The following is a 20815-nucleotide window of genomic DNA, read 5'->3' on the forward strand; positions in this document are numbered from 1 at the left end:
TGGCCTTTCCCACCCACAAGCTCTCTAGAGCCTGTGTTCCCAGGGCCTTCACCGCCATTGAGGCTGGTCTGACAGCAACAAAAATCCTTCAGGACAGATGTGGCACACCTTGGCCTGGGGATCCTGGTCCTTTGACCCTAGTGCCAGTTGTAAGCTTTGAGGACTGGGGGAGCAGCAAAAACAGGCCAGAACTACTAGGTGATACACCCTGAGCCTCTGGGTCCAGGAACCTGGAGAGCTCCAAAGGGTTCTGGTCCTAGAGCTGGGGCATGGTGGCCCCCAAGAGAGCCCTCTGGCTTTTTGTAGTCTTTATTTTTAGCCATTTCTTTTTATTTTAAGTTATTTATTTTCTTTAGGTTAGTCAAGTGAAGCAGTAGGAGTGGATAAGGAACAAAGGAATCTGTAACTAGTTGTGATCAATTAGTTGTAAACACCACTGTACTTGGACCAGGCTATTTCTAAAGTTTTAAACTACCTTTACTTTTTTTTTTTACCTCAGCGAGATGGCTCTAAACCATAAATCTGATTGAATATAGTTTACAGTTAGCTCTGATAGTGTCCCAATAGGTGTTTTTACTGAGCTCAGCTCTTTGAAAAGAGGGTGGGGAAGGAAGGGTCCTGTGATAACACCCTAGACGGGATCACTGCTAGCTTTTGTTTTTGTTGTGTGTTCTATTCTGTATCCCTTTTCCCTGAGCGATTTCACACAGTAGCTGTTCAGGTTCCGTGATAACTGGTTCAGGTAGGTATTTTCTGTGTGTACCTACCTTGGTAACCAGCCTCAGCTGGGCATCGCCGTATGCACAGAGGGGTAGAACAATGTGGACTGACAGCACCCCAGGGTGGTGGGAGCAGGGCTGCGCAGCAGTTACTGCAGACACCAGGGCTGTTTCCAGGCTATTCATTAACTGCATTATGTGAGCTTAAACATTTTCCGTTGTTCACTAGTTTTTTTGGGGGGAGGGTTATTTTGTGTAACTGCTTATCTCCCCCCTTTTATTAATATTTACTAGGGGCCGGGCGCGGTGGCTCACGCCTGTAATCCTAGCACTCTGAGAGGCCGAGGTGGGTGGATCGCTTGAGGTCAGGAGTTCGAGACCAGCCTGAGCAAGAGCGAGACCCCACCCGTCTCTACTAAAAATAGAAAGAAATTATCTGGCCAACTAAAAATATATATAGAAAAAATTAGCCGGGCACGGTGGCGCATGCCTGTAGTCCCAGCTACTCGGGAGGCTGAGGCAGGAGAATAACTTGAGCCCAGGAGTTTGAGGTTGCTGTGAGCTAGGCTGACGCCACGGCACTCACTCTAGCCCAGGCAACAGAGTGAGACTCCGTCTCAAAAAAAAAAAAAAAAATTTACTAGGGTCTTAATGTTTTCCTGTTGATTCATGAGTCCTGTATACCATAAAGGTAGCCTGTTGGCATATCTGCTACACACAAAATATCCTTCAAATCTGGCTTTTTGTTCTCTGTGTAAGTTTCCTTTCTGTCATGTAATAAAATCTTTTGATCAGTTGTGATTCCCCTTTCTGAGCCCTGTGGGAGTTTAGCCAAGATGCCTCCTGGGCCCTCTCTTCCCCTCCCCCAGCCCTGGAGCCTGCTTTGTGTCCACTCCTAACGCTACCTGCGTAGGGATGGCATGGGTCCAGCCTCAGGGCCCCTGGCTTCCTTTCCTAATACCAGGCACAAGCCCAACCAGAGAACAACAAAAGCCAAACCGAACGAAAGGCAGATGAAGGAAGGCTGCAGTCAGATGGGTCAGTGCTACAGTCTTATGGAGGAGGGTTGCAGTTGAAGGCTCCCAGGAGTTGCTTCAGCCCCAGGGCTGGACGGATGGGGGAGGACAAGGTTTGAGAGTCTTAAAGGCAGTGTCATCATCGTATCTGGTAGCAGCAGGCCCTGGGAGGTTCAGGCCCCAGGGCTTAGCTGAGGGGGCAGGAATGACAGAGCAGCAGCGACAGCAGCAGCAGAAGTAGCCAGGCTGAGGGGCTGGACGCTGTGCACTGCCTGGCTCAGCTCCACCTCCACAGGGTAGTGGTCACTGATGTTGAGGGCCTGCACACGGGAGACAGGATAAAGCGTCAGTGCCTGGGCTTAGGGGCTTCCCTGTGACCCCGTTCCTGCCCGCCCTCCTTGGGCCAGCCCACCCCTTTACCTCCTCCTCGGTGAGCTGGAAGCTCCTGGGGAAGTCGAAGGCGGCAGCGGCCTGCAGCAGGCTCTGGCAGTGCTCCCCATGCAGCACGATGCGGTCGTAGGCGCAGTGGGTACTGGCCCGAACTGTGGTGTCTTCCCCGTCGGCAATCACCCAGTGGAAGCCAGGCTCAGTCCGCAGTACCAGCTCATCCAGGCGCTTTTTTGTCAGTGAACCACAATCAGCATTGAAGTCCCCAAGCAGGATGATATCCTAGAAATGGAGCAGTGGTCAGGCCTGGCCACTGGGCCATCCTGTCCTGTTCCCTCTCTTGTAAACTGCCTGGCCCTACCTTGCTCTGCCAGTGCTGGGAGACATCGAGAAACACGTCGTATAGGGCATTCAGCTCCTTCTCTACGGCCTTAGGAGTAGTATGCAGCGGGACCAGCACCAGGCTAGGAAGGACTATAAGGCCCAGGGCCCGAGGGCTGCCACCCACTCCCAGCCCTTCTTCCCTAGCCTCCTCTGGGTGACCAAGCCCCCAGTGGAGCCAGCCAGACCCCCTTCCTGCTCCCACGTACCAGGCCCACCCTCCTTCCCCTCCTACCCTTGCTGGGCAAAGTGAACTGGGCCACAAAGGGCTCTCGGGCAAAGAGATCATCCTTGTCGTTGTACACGTAGTAATTCAGGACCTGTGTCTTCTGTGACCTAGGAGGACCAACGGATGGGAAGCAGTGGCCCCATGACACCGATTTGGGCTCGTAAGTGCCAATGGCAGAGCTGACACTCAGGTAGGTGCCCTCCACCAGCACCCCAGTGGGAGCCCGTCCTGGCTTCATCCATTTCACATAGGCACAGCCTTCCCAGCCTATTTTTCTAGAACTTAAAAAATTCAGATATTCATATTCCATAAAATTCACCTGTTTAAAGTGCACAATTCCATGGTTTTTAGTACATTTACAAGGTTGTGTAACTATCACCACAATCAATTTTAAAACATTCTCATCACCCCCCAAAGAAACCCTATATCCATTAGCAGTTACTCTCCATTCGCCTTCCCCCAGCCCTTGCAGCCACCAGTCTGTTCTCTGTCTCCTAGATTTACCTATTCTGGATATTTTATATGAATGGAATAAAATAATATGTGGCCTTTTGTGACTGGCTTCTTTAGCACAAGGTTTTCAAATGTGTCTCTGTGCTTCATTCCTTTTTATGAATGAATAAGATTCCGTTGTTTGGGTATACCACATTTTGTTTATCCATTCATCAGTTGGTGAACATTTGGGTCTTTGAGGTCATTCATCAATTGATGGACATTTTCACTTTGGGGCTGTTATGAGTGATGAGCATTTCTGTGGGGATATGTTTTTGTGTCTCTCAGGTGGATACCCAGGAGCTTCCCAGTTATTTTGGAGTAAATTCCAGATATATAATTTCTTTCTTTTTCTTTTCTTTCTTTCTTTCTTTCTCTTTCTCCCTCTCCCTCTCTCTCCCTCTCTCTCTCTCTCTCTCTCTCTCTCTCTCTCTCTCTCTTTCTTTCTTTTTTTCTTTCTTTCTTTTTTTTTATTTTTGAGACAGAGTCTCACTCTGTTGCCCAGGCTAGAGTGCCGTGGCGTCAGCCTAGCTCACAGCAACCTCAAACTCCCGGGCTCAAGCGATCCTCCTGCCTCAGCCTCCCAAGTAGCTGGGACTACAGGCATGCGCCACCATGCCCAGCTAATTTTATATATATATATATTTTTTTTTTTTTTAGTTGTCCAGCTAATTTCTTTCTATTTTTTTTTAGTAGAGACGGGGTCTTGCTCTTGCTCAGGCTGGTCTCCGACTCCTGAGCTCAAACGATCCTCCCACCTCTGCCTCCCAGAGTGCTAGGATTACAGGCGTGAGCCACTGCGCCAGGCCTCTTTCTTTCTTTTTTAAAGACAGGGTTTTGCTTTGTCACCCAGGCTGGAGTGCAGTGGCATGATCACAGTTCACTGGAACATCAAACTCCTGGCCTCCAGCGATGCTCCCGCCTCAGCCTCCCAAAGTGCTGGGATTAAAATTGTGAGCCACTGCACCCAGCCTCTAATTTCATCTATATGGAGACACAGGTCTCCTGCCCTGACAGTCCCCCTTGCCCTCTTGATCCTGACTCCAAAGGGCTCCTCCCCCTCAACCTGTCCTCCCATAACCAACCCCATTGAGCCTATTCCCAGAGAGGGGGTGAGCTATGCCTTGAGCCCCAGAACCTTCCACATGGGAGAGGAAGAGGGAGTCCACATTTGTGCATGAAGAAGGAAGGCCTGCTACATGGACACACTGGCTAGGACAGGGGATGGGAAGATGCCAGAATAAAACTGTTGAGGCGAAAAGGCATGCTGAGAAGGTAAGGCTGCCCAGGAGGGTGGGTCCTCTAGCCATTCAGACTAATGAGCCATCTCACAGCAGGGCCAACCCCTGTGCTTACCGATAGACATACACATACTTCTCCATGTACGTACTGCGCCCCAGCAGGGGGCTGCTCAAGGACTTGTAGGGCCCGGAGCCATCAAATCTGCCAGGAAAGAGGAAAGCCAGGGTTAGGGCTCCCAAGCCTCTTGGTGGGCCCCTGATTAGATCCACAGAGCCTTCCTCACCGGTTGAGTTCTCGAAGTAGGAGGGGGATGGCGCTGCCAGAAGAGTCCACCACCTCCTGCAGTACCATGATGTCACAGCGAGCCAGGATCTGCAGGACACCAGAAAGGCCAGCTCTACCCAGTGCCAGCTGCCCTGAGAGGAGGGCAGTGTACCTGGGGATCTGGCACTGGTGTGGCTAAGAGTGTCATGGCTTGCTAGTTGCAGCCCACAGAAAACAGTGACTAGAAAGGACCTCGGAGAAGTTTGCGTGCCATCCCCACTCACACCCCATTTACAGAGGAGGAGACTGAGACCAGTGGCAGGTAAAGAACATGCTCTGCACTGCATCTCTCCCACACCCTCTTCTCTGGGACATACCCCTGGTCAGGCAGGGCTATGGGCTTTGGGTCACGGTCCTTAGGGGCACAGCTTCCCTGAAGCAAGGAACCTACCCGAACTAAGGTGTCCATCACTTGCTCTCTGGCTACCTTGGCCAGAGTCAGCCGCTGGGCATTGAAGGCACAGATGCGAAAGGCCTCAGCCCCACTGGCCAGGAGGATGAGCAGGATTGCGGCTGGGCAGTGCATGGCTGCTTGCGGCTGCTGGACCCCCAGAGGAATCCAGGTTGCTCCAGGGTGTGCTCCCAGCTGAGCTCGGTTCTGGTTCTGGAATGACATGAAACAGAAAGCAACGCTTGCCCTGCTGCTCAGCAGCACCAGCCTCGCGGCCCTGTCAGCCTGCAGGTCTCCTGCCTTTCTCCCCGTGGCTACCTGCCAACATCTGCACGTACGGCGTGGCCACATTCTTTTCCTTTCTTAAATTGTAGTAAAACACAGCATAAAACATACCATGTTAAACATTTGTAAGAGTGCAGTTCAGTGACATTGAGTATATTCACAGTGTTGTGCAACAATCACTACCATCCATCTCCAGAACTTTTTCATCTTCCCAAACTGGAACTGTCCCCATTAAACATGAATTCCCTGTTCCCCCTCCCCTCAGCCCCTGGCACCTACCATTCTACTGTCTGTCTGTATAGATTTGAATACCCTAGGGACTTCATAGAAGTGGAATCATACAGCATCTGTCATTTCGTGACTGGCTCATTTCACTGAGCATAATGTCCTCAAAGGTCATCCGTGTTGTAGCACATGTCCGAATTTCCTTGTTTTTAAGGCCGAATAATATTCCATTCTTTATATGTACCTCATTTGGTTTACCCATTCCTCTATCAATGGTCACTGGGTTTCATCCACCTTTTGGGTATTATGAATAGTACTGCTATGAACATGGGTGTATAAATATCTAGAGTTCTTCCTTTCAGTTCTTTTCGGTATATACCCAGAAGTGGAATTACTGGATCATATGGTAGTTCTATTTTTAATTTCTTTTTTAAACAGAGTCTCGCTCTGTCACCTGGGCTAAGTGCCGTGGCATCAGCCCAGCTCACAGCAACCTCAAACTCCTGGGCTCAAGGGATCCTCCTGCCTCAGCCTCCCGAGTAGCTGAGACTACAGGCATGCGCCACCATGCCCGGCTACATTTTATATATATTTTTAGTTGTCCAGCTAATTTCTTTCTATTTTTTTGGTAGTGACGGGGTCTCCCTCTTGCTCTGGCTGGTCTTGAACTCCTGAGCTCAAGCAATCCTCCCACCTTGGCCTCCCTGAATGCTAGGATTACAGGCATGAGCCACTGCGCCCGGCCTCTATTTTTGATTTTTTGAGAGATTGCCATACTGTTTTCCATAGCAGCTGCATCATTTTACATTCCCACCAACAGTGCACAAGGGTTCAACTTATTTTATTTATTTTATTTTACTTAATTTATTTTTTTCCACAGGTTTAGTATCAAGAAGAGATTGCTTAACACTATAGAACATTTCAAGACTTGAGTTACAAAAGAATACTTCATTATTTGCACTTGTAATTGGCTTCCTTTTTTACGTATGTTGGCAAGACAAAAAAAACTAGCATATGGCTGAAAGATAAAATAACTAAATTCTATGGAAACCTTTAAAATGAAAAGTGAGGATTATGTTAAAAGAATAGATTAACATATTTAGTAAACTTAGTTTTTTGTTTAACACTACTTAATCAAAGTTTAAATTTTTTTTTCTTTTTTGAGACAGAGCCTCACTCTGTTGCCTGGGCTGGAGTGCCGTGGCGTCAGCCTAGCTCACAGCAACCTCAAACTCCTGGGCTCAAGTGATCCTTCTGTCTCAGCCTCCCGAGTAGCTGGGATTACTGGCATGCACCACCATGCCTGGCTAATTTTTTCTATATATTTTTAGTTGTTCAGCTAATTTCTTTCCATTTTTAGTAGAGATGGGGTCTTGCTCTTGCTCAGGCTGGTCTCGAACACCTTAGCTCAAACGATCCACCTGCCTCGGCCTCCCAGAGTGCTAGGATTACAGGCGTGAGCCACCGTGCCCGGCCTAATTTTTACTATTTTTAGTAGAGATGGGGTCTCACTCTTGCTCGGGCTGGTCTCGAACTCCTGACCTCAAGCTGGTCTCGAACTCCTGACCTCAAGCTATCCTCCCACCTCAGCCTCCTGAGCTCTAGTGATCCTCCTGCTTCAGCCTCCCAGAGTGCTAGGATTACAGGTGTGAACCACCATGCCAGGCCTAGAAAAAAAATTTATTTATTTATTTATTTATTTATTTATTGTAGAGACAAGGTCTTGCTATGTTGTCCAGGCTGGTCTCAAACTGCTGGTCTCAAGAGATCTTCCCGCCTCAGCCTCCCAAAGTACTGGGATTACTGGTGTGAGCCACTGAGGTTGGCCTGAAAAAATTTGCTTTGAACAGTATACAGGACTGGTGGAGATTGGCTATTTCACATCAGACAGTACAATCTCTGCCACATGGCTGGTCTCTGTAGAGGCATCCTTTGCTGTCCTCACTGAAGGTCCTTGTGTCTTGAGTCAGTCCATTCCTCTTGCCCATAAGAATCGTGAGTCTCTACACTGAGTCTGAGTCCATAATCATAGTAATTAGCATCACTGTGCTGGGCAACTACAGCTGTTATCATCGGAATCATAACTCTGTTCATCATAAGCAGTGCCATTTCCATGATCACAGTCATGTTCTCCAGAGGTCTCTTGTGTTGAGAGTGGCAGTAGAGGTCTGTACCCAGTTGGGGGGACTCCTCTTGCTCTGGGAGTGAGAGGTCCTCTTTTCTGTTCACTGGCCCTCAGGTAGAAAGAACTCCCTTAGGAGCTGGTGCCCCTCTTGGGACACCAAATCCAACCAGCTGGGCTGTGACTTCTCCCCTTCCCTTGGTTAGTGCTGGGGTTGGTGCACCTCTTGCATGCAAGGTGGGTTTCCCTCCAACCACTGGAACATCTGCATTTTCTGCACTGCTATTCCAATATGATAATTCCTGGAGCGATGCTTGCCTGATCTCATCATTCTAGTTAGGGATGAGGAACTTTCTGAGTTCTCCCAAAGTACGTCCCATGGGGCCTCTGCAGGTGGGGAAATGCTTCAGTGAGAACATGGAGATCATCATGGAGGTGGAAGTAGTTTACTTCTCCACTTCTCAATTCTTCTTCTCCTTTGCCTTGTCTCTCATGGAATCTTTTCCTAGGGTGGACATTTTGATCAAGGTTTCTTCCTGTGAACACTTCAGAGAATGACCATGTGGACCCAAAAGTTTCCCCACAAAGTTGAACTTAGGGAACTGTTTTACAGGAATTAACACTTTCTGTTCCAGCTTCATGTTCTTATTAAACACCACATCAATGTACTTTTCTTCATCCTTGTCTTCTCCTTTCTGACACCAGCTGCAGAATATGCCTGAAGGAGGGGTCCAGGGAGTCCTCCGCCATCAGCTCAAGCAGGCACTTCTTCATGCTCATCAGCTGCCTGGGGCCCTGGACGCACAGGCTGCAGAGGCCCAGCAACCGCCAACTCTGCCCGCGCCTTCAGCAGCTGCAGCCAAGCCGGGCGGCCTGCTGGGCGGCGGTGACAGCGGCTCAGAAGTGGGAACCGGTCGCTTGGCCCCCATCCCCCGTGGCCGCCGAGTGCCCAGCGCCAGTGGCCCCCGCGCTCCGGGCACGGGCCGGCACTGCCAGGCGGGCCCTCAGGCCGGGCCGGCGGCGCACTGGGCGACCCTTGAGGCCGTCTGCGGCGAGCCCTGCCAGCCCGCCCAGGCGTCCGAGTTGCACCCGCCGCTCTCAGGGTGCCGCGGGTCTGCAACCGGCGCCCCCAGCAGCGCGGACCTGGGGACAGACAGACACCGAAGAGGCGGCCAAGCCGGGCGGTCGGCTGGGCGGTGGCGACAGCAACACAGCCCCAGTCGGATCGCCAGGGCCGCCAAGTGCCCAGCGCCAGCGGATCCCAGGCAATGGGCGCGGGCCGGAGCGTCAGGCGGGCCCTCAGGCCCAGCGGGCGGTGCACTGGGCCATCCGAAGGCCATCGCGGGCGAGCCCGGCCAGCCCACACCGGCGTCGGAGCTGCAGCCGCCACCCGCTCCCTCGTTCGTTTAAATTGCTGCGTAGTGTTCCCGTCCAGACACACTGACTACGGGAGATGCAGCCAGTTCTCAACTCAGGGAGGCTCAGGTGCTTATAACCTCACTTCTATCAGCAACCAAAGGAACATCTTCGTGAATCTCTCTCTCCCCACTTGTGACATGTTATGTTTTATTTTGTTTTGTTTTGAGACAGGGTCTGGCTCTGTCACCCAGGCTGGAATACAGTGGGATCATCATAGCTCACTGCAGCTTCGAACTCTTGGGCTCAAGCGATCCTCCTGCCTCAGCCTCCTGAGTAGCTGGGACTACAGGTATTCACCACCACACCCAAGTCATTTTTAAATTTTCTGTAGAGATGGGGTCTCACTATGTTGCCCAGGCTGGTCTCTGACTCCTGGGCTGAATTGATCTCCTGCCTTGGGCTCCCAAAGTGCTGGAATTACAGGTATGAGCCACCTCAGCCTGTGAGATGTTATCTTTAAAATAGAGTCCCAGCAGTGGAATTGCTAGGTCCAAGGGTGTATGCATTTAAAATGATCTTAGATATGGCCAAATCATCCCCACTGCAATGTGTAATGGGGCCTCTTTCCCACGCCCTAGCTAGCACTGGCAAGCCCTTCTTGTTCATCTTGCCAGCTAGAGCCCTCTCTTTCTGATTATTTCTGGGTTTGGCTTTGTTTCAGGCTCACCCCGACCTTGCAGGACTCAGCCCCTCACTCCACTCCCTGTCTATGTTGCTTGCATTCCAAGGCACTTTCTGCCTCTCCTGTATTCTGTCTCTGTCTCCCTCTCTTCCCCCCCCCCTTTCTGTCACAGTGTCTCCCGCCTGGCTGGGCTTGATGCCTGTTTCTCCTTGAGCAACTGCTCTGTCACTCATGCTACTTTGGGTTCCCTGCCCTGATGCCTATTTTGGGATATATGTGGGCATTTGGGCAGCCCTGGGCTGACATGGGCCAGCTTGGAGGTTCTGGGACCAGGGGCCCCCACGAGGGCTATAAGCAAGAAGAACCAGAGAGAGCGACTTTTTCTGGCCTCAGCCCAAAGCTCAGCCCGGGCTCCCAATACCAGCCTTGGGCCCAGCGCTGGGGTTCCCTTCCCCTCCCAACCCGCCCCCCAGGCAGGCGGCAACTCTTCTTCCCTCCTTCTCTCTGGCCAGAGACCTCCCGTACCTGCGCAGACCAGCTTGTCACCACGTCTGCCTCAGTCTTAAGCAGATCGCGACACTCCCAAATCGCAGCTCTTGCCTGCTTAGGGACCGGAGAGGAAAAAAGAAGAAGCGGCTGTCTTCCCTACTCACCCAGCGGGGCGGGGCCGGACGCCCCACCCTTGCCGATGGGCAGGCCCGTCCGGGCTCCGCCCTGCCGCCCACAGTTCCCAGGCCCGAGCGCGGGGCCTGGGAACTGCCGACCTGCCCGGCCACCTTCCTACCTAGACCCCGCCTTGCCTGGGCCGGCGTGGGGCTGCGCTCTGGCGGAGCTGGGGCTGCAGGAGACGACAGACCCGTGAGTCACTAAAGCGCCGTCGCCATGGAGCAGCAGCAGCCCCTTAATGGGCGGCTACCTGTGCCAAGGGCCCGGGGCGAGAAGGAGCTGGCGCCAGAATGGAACGCCCGCGATGCGCTCGCCCAGGCCCGGCGCTAGGCCCCCAGCCCGGGCTGCCTCCAGGTAGCAGCGGTGCGGAAGGCGCAGGAGGTGGAACTCGTGCCCGAGGCAGGGGCGCCCCGTGGCGAGCCTGGGCACCCCCGAGGACAAGCGCCTTCTCTCCATGTCCTCAGGCGCTGGCCCCGGTGTGGCTGCACACTCTTGAGTTAGGGCGTATTGAGCCAAGCGCTCCAGAAACCCAAAGTGAGGGACAGTCCGCTCACTGTCTGCCCACGGTTGTGGAAGTCAAGGGCAGACTGAGGAACTGCCCCAGAGAGAAGGGGACTACAGAGCTGGCAGTTCAATGCCCCGTAGAGTCCTGCAGTGATGCTGTTGGGACAACTGGAGGATTCGGACAGGGTCTGCAGGCGAGCGGTGGATCCGAATCCGCTCAAGTCCTCATCAGATGGTATCAGATGGTTGTAGTGAGGTCATGCAGGACAATGTTCCTGTTGGTGGGACCTACTGGCTAATGGATTGGGCGTGGTGATGGGCAGAAGGTTGGAAAAAATATATAAATCAATAAAATTATGGTTTAAAAATAAAAAATAGACTGCTTAACGGGTGAGGGGCTTTCTTTCAAAGTGATGACCACGTTTTGGAACTAGTTAGAGGTAGTGGTTGACAATTTGTGAATGTACCGAGTGGTGTAAAATATTAGGTTTTTATATTACATATACAATATCTTATATATTACTATATGTTGTATCTTATCCTATCACACATTACATGTAAAACATATATAGTACAATCATGTACTATTGTAATTAAGTGGAATTGTATTATATAATTGTGTAAAATTACATAATGTAATATATAACATATACACATTGTAAAGATAGTACATATAACATAAGATGGTATAAAATACTATAAAATGGCTAATTCTATTATGTGAATTTTACCTCAATAGAAGTAAAGGGGAGGGCTGGGCACGGTGGGTCACGCCTGTAATCCTAGCACTCTGGGAGGCCGAGGCCGGAGGATCGCTCGAGGTCAGGAGCTCGAGACCAGCCTGAGCAAGAGCGAGACCCCATCTCTACTAAAAATAGAAAGAAATTATCTGGCCAACTAAAAATATATAGAAAAAATTAGCTGGGCATGGTGGCGCATGCCTGTAGTCCCAGCTACTCGGGAGGCTGAGGCAGGAGAATCGCTTAAGCCCAGGAGTTTGAGGTTGCTGTGAGCTAGGCTGACACCACGGCACTCTAGCCCGGGCAACAGAGCGAGACTCTGTCTCAAAAAAAAAAAAAAAAAAAAAAAGTTAAAGGCGAAATAAACCAAATGAAGTAAAAGTGCTCTGCCAGCCCAGGCCTTTAGTGATGTCAGGTAATCATGCTGCGCAGCCCATGTCATCTGTAGAGACTTTTCTGGGGATGAATTAAAGAGACAAAAGGTTTGGCTGCAGAGTGAAGTCTTGAAAAGAAAAAAAGAGACAAAAGGGAAACTCAGCCGGCAGTCTGGAACCGGGAGCCGCGCCAGGGCGGGGCGGGGCGGAGCCACGGCCACGCTGCCCGCGGGCCCGCCCCCACTGCCATCAAGCAGCGCGGGTGCGTTTTGCGACAGGCGGCGGGGAGTCAGGCGCTGTCGCGGGCTCGCTTTCCGGCGGGTGCGAGCGGCCGGTGGCTGCCGTGGCCTGCTCTCCCGATCCTTTCCGTCCCTCGCCGCGACCCCAGCTTTTGACCCCGGGGGCGGCTTCTCTGTGGCGAGAGAGCAGGGCCAGGTGCAGCTCTCGCCTGACCCGCGAGGTTGAGTCCCCTGTCGCGCTGTGCCGCCCATCTGTGCGCGGGCCTGTCAGAAACCCCCTCTCCTGAGCGGTTAAGGACACAGACCTAGAGCGGCCCCACGGGCTGCCCAGTGGCAGGGGGAGCGCCGGGCCGCCGCCAGCGGGGGTTGGGGGAGATGCCCCTAAACGTGAAATGGCCTTTCCCCGCGGTGCCGCCGCTCACCTGGACCCTGGCCAGCAGCGTCGTCATGGGCTTGGTGGGCACCTACAGCTGCTTCTGGACCAGTGAGTGGGCCCGAGGCCGAGGAGGTGTCTGTCACAGATCCCATGCCCGGCCAGAGTTGGGGCTTGGGGTTGCGGGTGCTGGCAGGGGCTAGCCTGGCAGGGGTAAGCCCTGGGCCCGGTGGGGAGAAGGAGGCTGAGACCCCTCTACTCCTCCTCTCCCCTCAGAGTACATGAATCACCTCACCGTCCACAACAAGGAGGTGCTGTACGAGCTCATCGAGAACCGAGGCCCTGCCACGCCCCTCATCACCGTGTCCAATCACCAGTCCTGCATGGACGACCCTCATCTCTGGGGTACCTGGTTCAGTGTGCTGGGCACCCGGAGGAAGGGAGAGAACTCTGGATGGAGCCAAACAAAAGCAGGACAAACTCATTTCTCAGTCGCCCTTTGTGTAGTCCTGGCACTCTTGTTTCTGGTGTCCTGCCCCAGGGGTGAAAGTCTGATTTGTGGCGCCTTCAGGATGCCCTCAGGGAACATGATTTGGAGAGGGCCTGAGAAATTTAGAAGGAATGAGGAACTGGCCACACAGCAAGTTCTGACAGCTTCTTTACTCTGATCAGGCCTGTGGAACCCTCTGTTCTCTAAGCTGTTGAAGGTCTCACAGTCTTGTGAACATGTTCGGGGACGATAGGGTGTCCTGTCGAGGAAGCTCTGGGCCAGGGGCTGGAAGACCTGTGTCCTGGTTCCAGGTTTGCCCCTGGCTAGGTTTGTAACCTTCAACCAGCCCCATTTAGGAGCCTGGTTGCCACACCTAGAAGTTCCTGCTCGGTGACTTCACGGGAAGTTGCTTGGCTCCAGTAACCAAATGGCTGGGTGGAGGGGTGCCCAGGACCTCCACATCTGAATGTAGGCATTAGACTGTCCTAGAGCTCATGGGGGGCCAACTGGACACACTGGAGCCTTTCAAAGCTTACTCTGGCTGCTGGGTGGAGAATGGCCTGTAGGATGCCACAGGTGGATCCTGGGAGGCCAGGAAGGAGGCCTTGAAGCTGTCCAGTAGCCTAGACTAGGATGGTGGCAGTGATAGTGGAGGGAGAGCTGTAGAAGAATGGGCATTGTCAAAATATATTGGAGAGGTAGGCAGACCAGATGCAGTGACTAGTAAGATATGGAGAGCTGTGGAGAGGGAGGAGCCAGGGAGAAAATAGGGGTCCACCCCAAAGGTCTGAAAATGGCACTTTGGGATGTAGGGAAATGGTACTGCTGCCACCCTTGTCCTTCATTCTCTGAAATGGGATGACAGAAAGGGCATTCCTTGGGGGCAAGAGAAGTTAGGGCATGAAGCCTTTCCTCTCTTTCTTTAGGGATCCTGAAACTCCGCCACATCTGGAACCTGAAGTTGATGCGTTGGTGAGGAGGAATGGGCCCCTCACAGTGGGCCTGACAGCCCCCACCCGTCTCTGCCCAGCTTTGCCCTCCTCCTGCTCTGCCCAGGAGGTGGCGTCCAGCAGTCCAGGCAGGGCATGGGGTGGGGCCCCCACAGGCCCTCCTGTGCCTCCCTTCTGCATGCCGATGATGTCAGGTCTCATGCTGGGGCGGGGGGCAGCAGGCTGCAGAGGAGGTGGGGCTGACTACATCTGTCCCTGCTCCAGGACCCCTGCGGCTGCAGACATCTGCTTCACCAAGGAGTTGCATTCCCACTTCTTCAGCTTGGGCAAGTGTGTGCCTGTGTGCCGAGGTGAGCTCTTCCTCCAGGGAGTGCAGGGAGGTGCTTCTAGGGCAGGGAGGCTGGTCGCCAGCACCTCTGTCTTGGAAGGACCCATGGGGGACCGGCAGTCCAGGAGCCAGTGTGAGGCCCAGCTCCATCATGTGGCAGCAGAGGGGGCAGAGGCTGCTGGAGGAGGGATGGCTTCTTGGAGAGCCCTCAATCTCTGCAACTGCCCGGGGATCATGTGGAGCTGGAGCTCTAGCACTGGAATTCAAGGAGGTGTTATCCACAGCCCCTTCTCTCAGGGAGGTCACTGGGAGACTCACTGAGAGCAGTGCATTGTCATTGGTCCATGGTAGCATGTACTGGGAGGCCAGAGGGCTTTGGTTCTGGGAGAACAAACAGACTCGTGGGATGAAGCATCTGAGATTCTACTTGGGACCTCTCAAGAACCCCAGGAGGTAGGGGCCGTTTTGGTCCCCATTCTCCAGATGAGGGGTTTGGAGGGATTAAGCTGCTGCCCAAGGTGATGGGCTGAGAGGTGGCAAAGCCAGGTTTCGAATCTAGATTGCTTTCTCCTCTGGGGAAGCAGAATTTTTCCAAGAAGATAACAAGGGGAAAGGCGTTTTGAACACAGGCAGGCACATGCCAGGTGCTAGAGAGATAAGACAGAAAGGTAGGAAATGTAGGTTGTGGACAGAATGTGAAAGTTCTGGAATAGTCCTGTTAGGAATTTTGGGCTCTACTCTCTGATCAGGGGGCTAACATGCTTGCATCTGTGGTTCAGAGACAGCATCCTAGCTGCTGGATGGGAGCAGGGCTGGGGCGGGCAGGGAGCCGGGGTCAGGGCTGCTGCAGTAATTCCGGTAGCAGATGATTGTGGCTGGGCCTCCGGGGGTCACTGTGGAGAGCTGGAGAAGGGGACTGCTTTGGGATATGCTCTAGAGGCAGAGTTGGCAGGACTTGTAAATGGATTAGATGTGGGATGGGGTAAGGAAAAGAGAACTCCAAGCCGACACCAGGTGTTTGGCCTGAGCCTCCAGGAGGATGGGGCAAGCGGAACACAGCATGGGGTTGGGAGGGAAGAGGGTGAGTCCCGTTCTGCATGTGCTGCATCTAAGGAGCCTGTCGCCTGTGCAAGGGAACAGTCCCAGAGGCAGTGGGATATGCAGTTCTGGAACTCAGAAGAATGATCAGGAATAAAGATATTGGGGATTCAACTACAAATGAAGTCATGGACTTAGAGGCAAGATTCTAGAGGGAGCAAGGAGAGAGAGCAGTGGCCCAGGATGGTGCCTCAAAGCACACAGGGAGAGAGAAGCCACCAACGTGGCAGGGTACAATGTCCAGAGAGGAAAGAAGCAAACCACGTGCCTATGGCACCATGGCAGCCACAGGTGACCCTGGAGAAGCCATTCCCATGGAGTGACGGCCACAGGAGCCAGCCTGCTGTGGCCTGAGAGGGCTGGTGGCACGGCAGTGGGCAGGAGAGTATAGACAGCAGGGGGGCCACACTTCCCAGAGGTTCCCTTGTGAGGAAGAAAGGAGAGGAGGGAGTAACCAAAGGATATTAGAGGTCAAGGGAGAGTTTATTATTTCTAGTTGGTGTAAGTAGAACATGGTAAAACCCCACAAAATAACCTCAAATAACAAAAGGGCTTTTATTTATTTATTGATATCAGCTTTCTCAAGTTGAATCAAAAGGACTTTTAATGAAACATGGCAGTGCCTACCCCTCCACTTCTCTAGTCCCACTTCCCAGAAACAGCCCCTTGGAATGGTTCCTCTTTTTGCTGCTTTTGGAGGCTACTTCTATCTCTGTAGGAGAACAACCAGAGGCCACAATGTCTTGGCAAATGACTGTGGTGGTGTTTATTGCAACCTGCTCTGAGAAATGGGGACTCTGCTTATTTATTCCCCGTCCCCGAGTCTCAGTTCCTCCTCTCTGCAACCTCAGGCAGAGGCTTTCCATATCCACTTCTTTATTTTTCATCTGCATCTAGGTTTTGTTGTACAATTAGAAACAAAAAGTGAAACCTTAATCCCAAGCACCTTCGTTGAGAGAAAGTGGGTGGACAAGTTATTTGTCAAACCCATTTGGCATGCAGCAAAGATCTAATAATAACACGTGATTAAAGTAAAGAACATATTTGACATACTTTGTGTCTGTGTTCCAATAAATTCCCCCCCTTTTTTTTTTTTTTTTTTTTTTAGACAAAGTTTCACTCTGTTGCCCGGGCTAGAGTGCCGTGGCATCAGCCCAGCTCACAGCAACCTCAAACTCCTGGGCTCAAGCGATCCTTCTGCCTCAGCCTCCCGAGTAGCTGGGACTACAGGCACGCACCACCATGCCTGGCTCATTTTTGTATATATTTTAGTTGTTCAGCTAATTTCTTTCTATTTTTAGTAGAGATGGGGTCTCGTTCTTGCTCAGGCTGGTCTCGAACTCCTGAGCTCAAACGATCCACCCGCCTCCGCCTCCCAGAGATAAATTCCCTTTTTCTCCATAGATTTTGTAATATGTTATTTAAGTACTCAAGTGATTTTACACAAGCTACACAAGTGGGTAGCAATAGCATTTGCAAAAGCTAAAAATTATGAAGTGTTGCTCCAAAAGAATATTATTATTATTTTTTTTTAATTCCAATTTCAAGCTCAATGGATAGATTGTACCAGTGGACTTTAGTGGGGAAGGACCAGCACCTATGAAGACCACCCCCTGCTACATACTGCAATCCCAAGTAGGGAAACCACTGCTCTTACTTGGACTTAAGTGGGTAATCAGTCACTCCCCACCTCTAGCCCCTGAGTGAGCTGCTGGGTCAGGTCCCTATTTGGGTTAGGTTGAGAATCCTGGATCCCTAACTTAGCACCTTCCAAAGAATCAGCCTTGCAGAGAACAGGTTTAAAGTCCATTTCTTACTACATCAACCAGAGATATTCCTAATATCTGTCTTTCCCTCTTTGTGATAGGGCTGCTTTACTCCCCACCTGATAAGATGAGGATATTTACTATACTCCATTCTTTCAACCTTCCCCCTTCCTCTTTCCTGCTTTTGTCCATCATATGGTTACTTTTCCATCATCGAGGTTTATGAGATTCTTACTGGGTACTGTTGTCTCCAAGCGACACCAAGATGCAAGCCAGCACACAGCATCAGGCATTTGCCTCTGTGTTGTGGCTGACTGCTGGGCCACCTAGGTCCAGGTTTGCATTTCTTTCTCTTTGGTCTAGTGTCTGTCTGTCTCCTAAGTGGAAGGCTGCTAGAATCAGCGGCAGCTTGACTCCACTTTTTTCAGTCTATCAAGTTTGAGTTTTTCCCAAGAGGCCTCCCTAACGGAGGGTCTAGTTTTCAGGGAATCCTTGGGAAGAAGGGAGCAGCAGGAGGGAGGAATGGTGGAGGCTGAGGCCTCAGGCAGGTGCCCCGTGAGGAGTGGCCGTGGGAACTGGCTAACACCCTAGGAAAAGGTTGTGAGGATGGGCTTGGTTGGCTTCAGCAGTGCCCTCCAGGCTAGGGGCAGCACATGGTAGGATCACCCTGGGGTGTCGCATCCAAGGAGAAAGGGAGGCTCTGAGAGTGGTGACTGGCAGCTGGGACCTGGCTGGGGAGGGAAGGTAGGCGGTGAGCTGACCTGGGGGTCTTCGAGGGTGTACAGGTATATGTGGTCGAAGCAGCTTAGCAGGTGAGCCACTGAAAGGGGGGTCACAGGTAAGTGGAGGAATTGCCAAGTTCAGAATCTCAGTAGGAGATGTCTTGAGATGATGCTACCTTGCATGTGACAGACACTTGAGGTTTAGAGGATATTGTTGAACGAAGGAAGTCAAGGGCCACAGTGTGCCCAGGGGCTGAGCAGGCCCTGGAGACAGTCATTGGAGGGTGTCGGTGTGGACGGCACAGTGGGGCATGAGGAGATCCCTGAGCTGCTGCTTCCTTCCCAGTAAGGGGCGGACTGATGGGGAGAGGCCTTAACGCATGGGCCTGTTTCACTGACACGCCCACCCCTGATGGGGACTGATGGGGAGAGGCCTTTTGTCTTCAGGAGACGGCGTCTACCAGAAGGGGATGGACTTCATTTTGGAGAAGCTCAACCATGGGGACTGGGTGCACATCTTCCCAGAAGGTCAGTGGGCTGGCGGGTCAAGCCCCCACTGTGAGCGGGGTGGGCCGCTGAGTCTCACCTCTGTGCTCTCTCACCAGGGAAAGTGAACATGAGCTCCGAGTTTCTGCGCTTCAAGTGGGGTAAGGGATGCTGCCCCTGGGCACGGCTATCTTCCCAGCCTAGAAGTGGCCCTGTGGGACCCTGGCTCCTGCCCCCTCTGGGCTGGGTTGCACTGTGGCAGATGGGTGTGTTGTAGCAGCAGGGAGGGACAGGTGCTGAGATAAGGGCTTGCCTTGTCGAGAGGCTAGCCTAGGGTAACTGGTTGTAAATGGGGGATGTTGGGTGGCACTGGCTGCAGGCTGGCACAGAAGCTTGGCCCAAGACCCAGCTTTTGTCAGTGTTTCTGCCTCCCTCCTGGCAGGAATTGGGCGCCTGATTGCTGAGTGTCATCTTAACCCCATCATCCTACCACTGTGGCATGTTGGTGAGCCTGGGGATGAGGGCAGGGAGAGTGGCTTCCCTAGGTGGTGTTGCGGGGCAGTTCTGCTGGGTGGCAGAGAGAGGGCATCTGGGGTGCGGAGCCCAGGACACCCTCTGGTCCCAGGCTGCCCTACTCCACCCACATCTGGCCTTCTGTCCACTGTGCTGCAGGAATGAATGATGTCCTTCCTAACAGTCCGCCCTACTTCCCCCGCTTTGGACAGGTGGGTAGCAGCTGCTGACCTTTGTCTGTCTGTTTGCCCGTCTGCCATCTGCCCGGTGTCTCCCATTCAGCATTACAGAGGCCGGATGCAGAAGGAGCTGAGCTTAAAGCTGTAGCAGGGAGACCAAGTGGGACACAGACAGGGACTTTCTGGCACCGAGAACGTTAGAATGAAAGCAGCGGAAATCAGGCTGGGTCAGGGTCCGACCCTAGGGTTGGGACAGGACAAGTCATCTGCAGTACAGATTCTAGGACTGGGATGGCCCTTGGAGCCCCGCTGCTGCATTTTAAAGAGGGAGAGTGGCCCCGAGGGAGCACGCAACACATCAAGGGCAATTCCCCCTGCTCACTCTCGGCGGCTGCGCTCCCCACAGAAGATCACCGTGCTGGTCGGGAAGCCCTTCAGTGCCCTCCCTGTACTAGAGCGGCTCCGGGCAGAGAACAAGTCAGCTGTAAGTTTCCTCCCCAGCTTCCCGTAGCTGTGCTCAGCCCCCCCGCCCCGCGCGGCCTACCGGTGGTGTCTCTCCCCTCCCACCCCCTCTGCCTCCCACGGTACCTGGGCCATGCTTCCCGAGGGATGCAGGCCAGCCCTGCTCCTTTCACTCAGGTGGAGATGCGCAAGGCCCTGACCGACTTCATTCAGGAGGAATTCCAGCACCTGAAGGCTCAGGCAGAGCAGCTCCACAATCACTTGCAGCCTGGGAGATAAGCTCCGCTGGGCTGGGTGCTGGGCTCTGGCCTCCCCTCAGCCCAGGCAGCAGCGGGCTCTGAGGCTCAGGGAAGAGGCGGCGCTAGGACCCCAGCCCCAGCCAGGTTGGCCCTCAGTGCTGCCTTTTGGATTCTCGCCCTGCACTGAGCTGGGCTGGGGATGGACTGATGCTTTTAGCTCTGATATGGTTTTCAGAGATGTGTTCATAACCCTTACTGGGTGCCCTGTCCCAGCCCCTCTGTGGTTCTTCAGTTAAAGAAATGGCCTCAGCTGCTCCTCCCACTTGACCAGAAAGGAAGGAAGAAGCTTAGGCAGAGGCCTTCTTCCTTCTTGCCTTCAGATGTTCTCTCCCAGGGGCTGGCATCAGGCGGGAGCATGGCAGGCAGGTGAGCAAGTAGTTCGGTGGCGAAGCGGGTGGCCTGGCTGGAGCTGTGAGAGGGAACCATGAGGCCCCTCGGCCTGGCTCCCACCCAGCCTCGCCCTTGCTGAACCAAGAACTGCTTACTGCCAACTCAGGGATGGCCATGGGCCACATCTTCTTTCTGCCCGAGCTTCCCCCACCTGCAGGGCCTGGCCTCAGGTGGGCTGCAGGCATGAAGAGCAGCCCTTTGCCAGAAATCAAGCCCAGCCAGATGGAGCCCGTGGCAAGAGCTGAGGTCTGGCTGCTTGCCCCCATGCCAGGACCTACCGACAACTCCATTCTTTCTGCCCCCCAGCATCACTGTCGTCCTGGGGCTGGGGTTTTCATGTTTTATAAAGAAAACGATAAAGCCTCTGTGCTGATCTGTTGTA

General features: G+C 53.0%; 2 protein-coding genes and 1 pseudogene across 6 annotated transcripts; 1 reads left to right on the top strand and 2 right to left on the bottom strand.

Annotated features, from left to right (window-relative positions):
• Positions 1-1749: 1749 nt before the first annotated feature.
• Positions 1750-10523, bottom strand: DNASE1L1 (deoxyribonuclease 1 like 1). The gene is made up of 8 exons (XM_045538236.1): positions 10380-10523; positions 5182-5394; positions 4750-4838; positions 4581-4667; positions 2739-2839; positions 2484-2596; positions 2156-2404; positions 1750-2055 (listed from the first exon to the last, which is right to left on the bottom strand). The coding sequence occupies exons 2-8, from the start codon at positions 5314-5316 to the stop codon at positions 1909-1911; spliced, it is 921 nt and encodes a 306-aa protein (XP_045394192.1). The 5' UTR covers positions 5317-5394; positions 10380-10523; the 3' UTR covers positions 1750-1908.
• LOC123628146 lies at positions 7438-8587 on the bottom strand (annotated as a pseudogene).
• Positions 10524-12452: 1929 nt separating the features above from the next.
• On the top strand, positions 12453-20815 carry TAFAZZIN (tafazzin, phospholipid-lysophospholipid transacylase). Of its 5 annotated transcripts, XM_045538240.1 has the most exons (12): positions 12453-12861; positions 13027-13155; positions 14167-14212; positions 14455-14540; positions 14787-14789; positions 15100-15186; positions 18552-18632; positions 18710-18751; positions 19033-19095; positions 19263-19315; positions 19689-19766; positions 19922-20815. In XM_045538240.1, the coding sequence occupies exons 1-12, from the start codon at positions 12753-12755 to the stop codon at positions 20021-20023; spliced, it is 879 nt and encodes a 292-aa protein (XP_045394196.1). In that variant the 5' UTR covers positions 12453-12752; the 3' UTR covers positions 20024-20815. The 5 variants fall into 5 exon arrangements, 3 of the variants coding, with proteins under 3 accessions (XP_045394196.1, XP_045394193.1, XP_045394194.1); XR_006731659.1 differs by lacking the exons at positions 14787-14789; positions 15100-15186 and having other exon boundaries at positions 12453-12885; positions 19922-20409; positions 20591-20815; XR_006731658.1 differs by lacking the exons at positions 14787-14789; positions 15100-15186 and having other exon boundaries at positions 12453-12885; positions 19922-20127; positions 20257-20815.

Source organism: Lemur catta, chromosome X (assembly GCF_020740605.2).
Source record: "Lemur catta isolate mLemCat1 chromosome X, mLemCat1.pri, whole genome shotgun sequence".
Taxonomy (NCBI): domain Eukaryota; kingdom Metazoa; phylum Chordata; class Mammalia; order Primates; family Lemuridae; genus Lemur; species Lemur catta.